This window comes from Mesocricetus auratus, unplaced genomic scaffold (assembly GCF_017639785.1).
Source record: "Mesocricetus auratus isolate SY011 unplaced genomic scaffold, BCM_Maur_2.0 Super-Scaffold_100003, whole genome shotgun sequence".
NCBI classification, from domain to species: Eukaryota; Metazoa; Chordata; class Mammalia; order Rodentia; family Cricetidae; genus Mesocricetus; species Mesocricetus auratus.
In genome coordinates, this window is record NW_024429188.1 from 59,060,197 (window position 1) to 59,067,158 (window position 6,962).

Below are 6,962 nucleotides of genomic sequence, written 5' to 3' on the forward strand. Positions count from 1 at the left end.
TCCCCATGGATGAGCAAAGGGGTTCAGACCAGGCTGGAGAAACCCACAGAAACAACTGACCTGAACAAGGGGAAACTCATGGACCCCAGACTGATAGCTGGAACACCAGCATAGGACTAATCCAGAACCCTGAACGGTGGTGTCATTTTGGAAGTCTGGTTAATCTATGGGGCCTCTGGTAGTGGATCAGTATTTATCTTTAGTACACAAATGGACTTTGGGAGCCCACTCCACATAGAAGGATACTCTCTCAGCCTAGACCCAATGGGGGAGGGTCTAGGCTGTGCTCCAAATGATATGACAGACTTTGAAGTTCCTCCATGGAAAGCCTCACCCATCCTGGGGAGCAGAAAGGGCCTGGGATAAGGGTTCGGTGGGGGGGGGGCAGGGGAGGAGGGAAGGGAGAGGGAACTCAAATTGACATGTAAAACAAACTTGTTTCTAATTTAAATTTAAAAAGAAAAAAACAACAAAAAAGAAAATCCTAAAGTTCATATGGAACCATGAAAGTCCCCAATTAACCAAAACAACCCAGTTAATTAATGGCTAGGAAGGAAGGGAAAAAATCAGTCTCCTGGTAAGTTATCCAGTCCTAAGATTTTATCCCTAAGCTCATACACAAAAGCAGTACTAAGTGGACTCAATAATGGCCAGAATTTAAAATCAAGTAGGGAAGACATGTGAATACTTGGACTATGGTGATAGAGAAATTAGGTCAATTCAGTATTAATGTATGAAATTATTTAAAAATTTAGTTGAAAAATATACAATAATAAAAATGAGTATGACAGAATTAAGAGTGTGACCATAAGAGGAAAGCTGAAAATAGATTTACGTAACAATTGTTTAGCAATTTGAAAAGGCCATACATGCATGCACTATATTTTCATCTTAACCAAACACTACTTCCCTCGTAAGTTCTCTCAGATCCACTCCCCACTCCCACATACTTTCTTAATTTCATGTCCTTTGTTTTATTTGTAACACGCTATGGCCAGTTAGTTCTGCCCTTATACTCATAGTTTTAAGACCATGGCACTGGAGCATGGAAATTAATCAGGGGCCATATCTCCTGACTCTCCCACTTCTAGTAATTATAAACTGTAAATAACACCTTAATTAAGGGTGGGCACTCATGAGCTCCTTCCGCATACATCCTATAGCTTTGACTGGTTTGATCATGTTCAGGCTTCTGTAGGTGCTGTAAGTTTATGATTGAAAGAGTCCAGTCATGTCCAGAAGACACTAGTTAACTGCAGCCTTCCCTGACTTTCAGGTCTTACTATCTTTCTTTATCCTCTTCAAAATAACATAAAGTTAGACAAAACTGTGAGACATACTTATATATGCACATATATGTACATGGGTAGATATATAGATATGTGTGTATATGTATAACAATACTAATGAAATCAGAGGTCATGGGGTGGAGAGGGACTGTTGGGAGGCATGGGAATATTTGAAAAGGAGAGCCTAGGGAAGACATGATGTAAAAATAGTACTAATATATGAACTCCTCATATAATGATAAATAAAATAAATGTTAAAATTTAGACTATATTTTGAAGATGAACACTCAAAAATGAGACACTAATACCTTTTCAGATGTATAAAAAGTGGATGTCACTTGTCAGTAGAAATGCCTTGCAATAAATGGGCTGAGAAAAAATAAGAGAAACATCACCCTTTACAGTCGCCACAAACAACCTAAAATATCTTGGGATAACACTAACCAAACAAGTTAAATACCTGTATTGCAAGAACTTTGAGTCTTTTTTTTCAGCACGGTACACCCTTTATTTAGTCACAGTGGCGGATGGTACATTTTATTCTTCAGATTCTCCAGGCTTACAGATGTCATCAATCTTCAGAATCATTCTCACCATCTGTGTCGCAAGAGAGATCTGCTGCATTTTGCCAATCAAGGTTTCTATGACGTGCTGATGCTGCATATCATTTGTGCCCTTGTGCAAACAGTCAATCCCAAGGGCACGGTTGGACTCCTTCGCTTGCTTGGCTCGAACTTCAGTCATGGTCTGGATGGGATTCATGCTACTGTTTTCTGAAAGTGCCACGGGGATGACCTCCAAGGCATCTGCAAAAGCTCTCATGGCATACTGCTCCAAAGTTGGGCACTTATCTGCCTCTTTACTGACAGCCAGGGCGCAGGAGATTTCATCAGCTCCTCCTCCATACAAAACTCTATTGTCTCGGATGAGGTTCCGAATGACACACAAGGCATCATGGAGAGATCGTTTTGCTTCTTCAATGATCATCTTGTTTCCTCCTCTGATGAAAATGGTCACAGCTCTAAAGTTCTTACACTGCTCAATGACCAGTATTTTGTCTTTTGTAGTGCCGAATGAGATCTCTCGCACCACACCGGCAAAGCCCAGCTTCTCAGAGGTAAGCTCTGAGAACCTCGGGACTATCCATCCTCCTGTTGCAATGGCGATCAGCTCAATCTCAGGTCCTCCTACCCAGCGAACTGCAGGGAGGGCATTCTGAAGAAGTAAATGATTGGTTTTATCATCAAAGCCCCACTGGCAAATAGCCAGGTTAGCACCAATTTCTTTAATCTGCTAAATCATCTCTTCAAACTTCTCCTTTTCATATTTCTGCAGGGCTTTGTAGTCCTCCACAGAGGTCACATCCAGCTTGTGCTTCGTCTTTGGTTTAGGTGGCTCAAATGGACACGTGAGAATCGCAGTCTTAGCATTTTCCACTTTTTTTGGCATCTGTGGGTTACTGAAGTCCTTATCCACGATCACACCCTTTATAAGTTTGGTGTCCTCCAGCCTCCCACCCATTTTGCCTTCCACTTTGATGAGCTCAAAGTCAACATCTCTCCACTCCATATCTGCCACGGTGAGGACGGCATTCACAGCGATCTCAGCCATTTGCCAATGACAGCTGTTAACAACTTTGGAGCCCAGCGTGGTCTTTTCAGTCTGAATCAGGGGTTCAGGGTTGTTTATGTCAACACGCACACTATCACTGATCTTGTCCAGGTGATCTAAAGCAATTCGGGCAACCTGTTCATAGCCATAGGCAATTCTGATTGGGTGGATGCCTCTGTCCAGCAGCTGCTCAGCTTCTTCCAACAAGGCACCAGCCAAGACAACCACTCCCGTGGTCCCACCACCAATTTCATCATCCTGGGATTTGGACAGTTCAACCATCAGTTTGGCAATCTGATGATCCACATCCATCATGCTGAGAATGGTGGCACCGTCATTTGTTACAGTGACATCGCCATCCTTATCTACCATCATCTTATCTAGCCCGTTTGGTCCCAGGGATGTTCTCATTGTGTTTGCTACAGCTTTTGCAGCCATGATGTGAGACTTGAGGGCCTCAAGCCCCATGAGACGGGACTTGCGGTCCTGATCCTTGATGATGAGGAAGGGGCGCCCATACTCATCGAAGGAGAGGGTCCCCACGGACGCCATGCTGGGCGAGCTACAAGAGACGCTTTCCAACAACCGGCAGGGACCACTCCGGAATAGAGAAGGCACCTTCCCCTTGAACTTTGAGTATTTAAAGAAAGAAATTAAAGAAGATACCAGAAAATGGAAACATCTTTTCACACAATCATTTTTTCTTGTAATTAACAATATTCAGAAAATGGAAAAACATATAGAACTGCAGTGGGTTAATAGATAAACATAAATATGACATACATATACAATTGAATATTATTTACCAATAGGAAGTAAAGAAATTGCATATAATGTTACATATACACACAATTCCAAATTATTTTTATACTACCTTGTCTTAGGGCTTCTACTTCTGTGATAAAACACCATAACCCAAAAGAACTTGGAAAGGAAAGGGTTTCACTATTCAGCATACAGAGGCAGGAGAATATCTGTAGGTTTACTGTCATGCTGGTCTACAATGTGAATTCTAGGCAAGCCAGGATAACATAGTGATACTGAGCCTAACAAAATGATAAAAAGTAAAAAGGTTACATGTAAGTGGGCAATAAATAGTAATAAAATACTTGATATACACAATGATGAAAAGATAATTGCTTATTAGTTTTGATGAAGGGCACAAATTGTATATTTATTTGTCTACATATTTTTTGTCTGTACTATAAACATAAGTTAATGCTTTGGGAAAGTCTACATGGGACACTTTTTAAAGAATCCGATCAATACCTGTTTTCTTTAATAAGGAAATTAGATTTAATTTGCTATAAATAAGTTACTTTGTTATCCCTAGTAACTTGCTATCATTCTGTGTTTTCACATGAATGAAAAATAAATGATAGGCTTTTGATGTACTACTTCATGTGGAATAAAAGTTTGAAGGAAATTCAGAGCAATAGAATGAAATTCATAGAAAAAGGCAGACAAACTGATTAAATATGGCCTATATGTTCAGGAAATGCCCTTTTTGAACACAACACCTAAGAGTAAAAGTAACTAAAGAATATTCTATTAATCTAGTTCAATTTCGTGACAGGAGATTTCCCTAGATAGGAATCTAAGATTAAGATTAATATCCAATTTTGTGTAATTGAAATTTAGAAAAGCAACACCAGCAAAAACAAAAGCTGTTGGATGGGATAATTAATTTCTGCATAAATAACAATTAAGTCATATTTTAAAATATTAAAAGTTACATAGCAAAGAGGAGGAAATGGCATTTTAAGATATTATGATACAGTAGTTATGAGCTTAGGCTTTACAGACAAGCTGTAGTGATTGTAAATTCTACTTCAAGACTCATTAGCTACATAACCTTAGGCAAGCTAGGTAATGACTAAATCTCAGTTCCCTCATTCAAAATGCTAAAGAACTTCCTTTATGTAAATTACTTGGAATAATGTCTGATAAACAGAAAGCACCATGTCATTATTTTCATTTAAAACTTTCATTAATAAAATACAAAATGATACATACTATATGCAAATATGATAAATATGGGTATATAGATCACCAATTTTCACTAAATCAACACCTTGTGGTAGCCAGAACATTGATCCATATACTGCATATCTATGACACTTCAAACTTCAGTTTTTAAATCCAAAGGTCATTGCTATCTTCAATTCTAATATTGTTTACTTCCTTTTTTCTTTATTTGTAAGCTTTGCAAAGAAAGAAATAGAACAAAATTTATTTGTTAGAATTAATGGTTTTTCTTGTTCATATGTTTATACGTGGGTTAAGAATCCATTTTATTGAGAAGTATTATGTTATAATTATGCTGTTCTAATTTAAGTGTAAATGTTATCTGATTGGAATTTTGTTGCCTTTGTGATTAAAGTTATATGAATATTTTCATGTATTTCTTTCAGGAGACATATGTATATATTTTCATGTATATGAATGAAGAATATCTAAAGATACAAATTTATGAAATCCCTATTGACAGTAGATATTTCCAATAATATGACATCATTACAAGACACATAATTTTATCTACTTCTGTCAACATGTAGTAAAATTGCTGTTTGTCTGCTTCCTTGCTTATTTGTTCATTTGTTACATTTGGCACAGCATTTTGCTGTTTAGTTTTTGCTAGCTTCAAGCTTATAAACTTCCTGTCTCAATCTCTCCTGTGCTCCTATTAAAAGCTAGTGCCATTTGACCCAGTTTATATTGTCGTGATTTTTTTTCATTATCCTTTTGATGAATGATGTTGAGTATGTTTACATGCTTTTCATCTACGTTAATATCCTGTTCTGGGAACTGATGATTCCAAAGTTTTAGGAATTTTCATTTAGTTGTTTTTTGTTAGTGATTTTGTCAAGATTATTTTGCTACTATAATTTTAACTTCCATTTACTTGTTTCTTTAGTATGTTTTTAATTTAAATAGAGTTATATTGCTTTCCCTTATCCCTTCCTTTTCTCCCTCCAGCTCCTCCAAGCTACCTTCATTCCAATATTGCCTATGTCTCCTCCACTATACTCAAGTTGATGACTTGCTTGTTCTTTGCTTATTATAATTACATATGTACACAAATGCATACATACGTGCATGTACAAATATATACATTCAGCTTTCTGAGTCATTGTGTGTGTGTGTGTGTGTGTGTGTGTGTGTGTGTGCGTGCGTGCATGTATATGGTTTCAGGACTGAACACACTACATTGGACAAGGAGCAAGGTGGCTCATCCCTGGGAAATGCTAACTCTTCTCTTAGCAGTCATTATTAGCCTGTAATTCTTTGTCTAGGGGTAGGACCACACAAAATCCCCCCCCCTTCTACTTTAACACATCGTTTGGTATTGCCAGTGTTCTGGTCTTGTTTATGTAGCCATTTCTAGAAGAGACTACCTCACAGCACACTTACTAGTAACTTATCACTTGCAATAAATTTATTCCTTTTTTCAGAATATTTCTTGAAAATATCTGCTCACAAATAAGAGCTTTTCGCTCTCCTAGTGTATTATGTTGTAATTTCATTGTACTTGCATTTAAAATATAGCTATATATTATTGATTCTTTACAACTAAACTTTTGTATCTCATTTTACAATCTTTTCTGACTTATACTCTTTCAACAAGACTCATCTTCTCTGGGGTTCCCTGAGCTCTGAGGGGAGGGATTTGATGGGGATATCCCATTCAGAGCTGTATGTTCCAAAGTGTCTCTCTCTGCATAATATTTGGCTGTTAGTCTCTGTATTTGTTTCCATATGATGCAGTAGTAATCCTCGCTGATGATGACTAAGGCTCAAATCTATGAGTATATCAGATCGTAATTAAGGAGTCAGTTTTCTTTTTCAGACCAGCAGTATTTGGTTTTACCCTAGGACTCTAGTCGATGTAGACTCTGGTTCACAGTCACCATAGCAGTGTTAGGTATGGGTTCCATCTTGAAAGGTTGGACTTCAATGAAATCAGACCTTGACTGGCTCTTCCTACAAGTTCAAAGTCACTATTGTCCTAGCATATCTTATGGGTAGGACATGTTTTATATCAAAGATTTCATAGTTTGG

The 6,962-nt window shown here is 37.7% G+C and overlaps 1 protein-coding gene across 1 annotated transcript; it reads right to left on the bottom strand.

Moving 5' to 3' along the window:
• Positions 1-1,796: 1,796 nt before the first annotated feature.
• Positions 1,797-3,514, bottom strand: LOC101825776 (T-complex protein 1 subunit epsilon-like). The gene is given in 1 exon segment (XM_040744353.1): positions 1,797-3,514. A coding segment is annotated over 1 exon segment (1,626 nt). The 5' UTR covers positions 3,453-3,514; the 3' UTR covers positions 1,797-1,826.
• Positions 3,515-6,962: the final 3,448 nt, after the last annotated feature.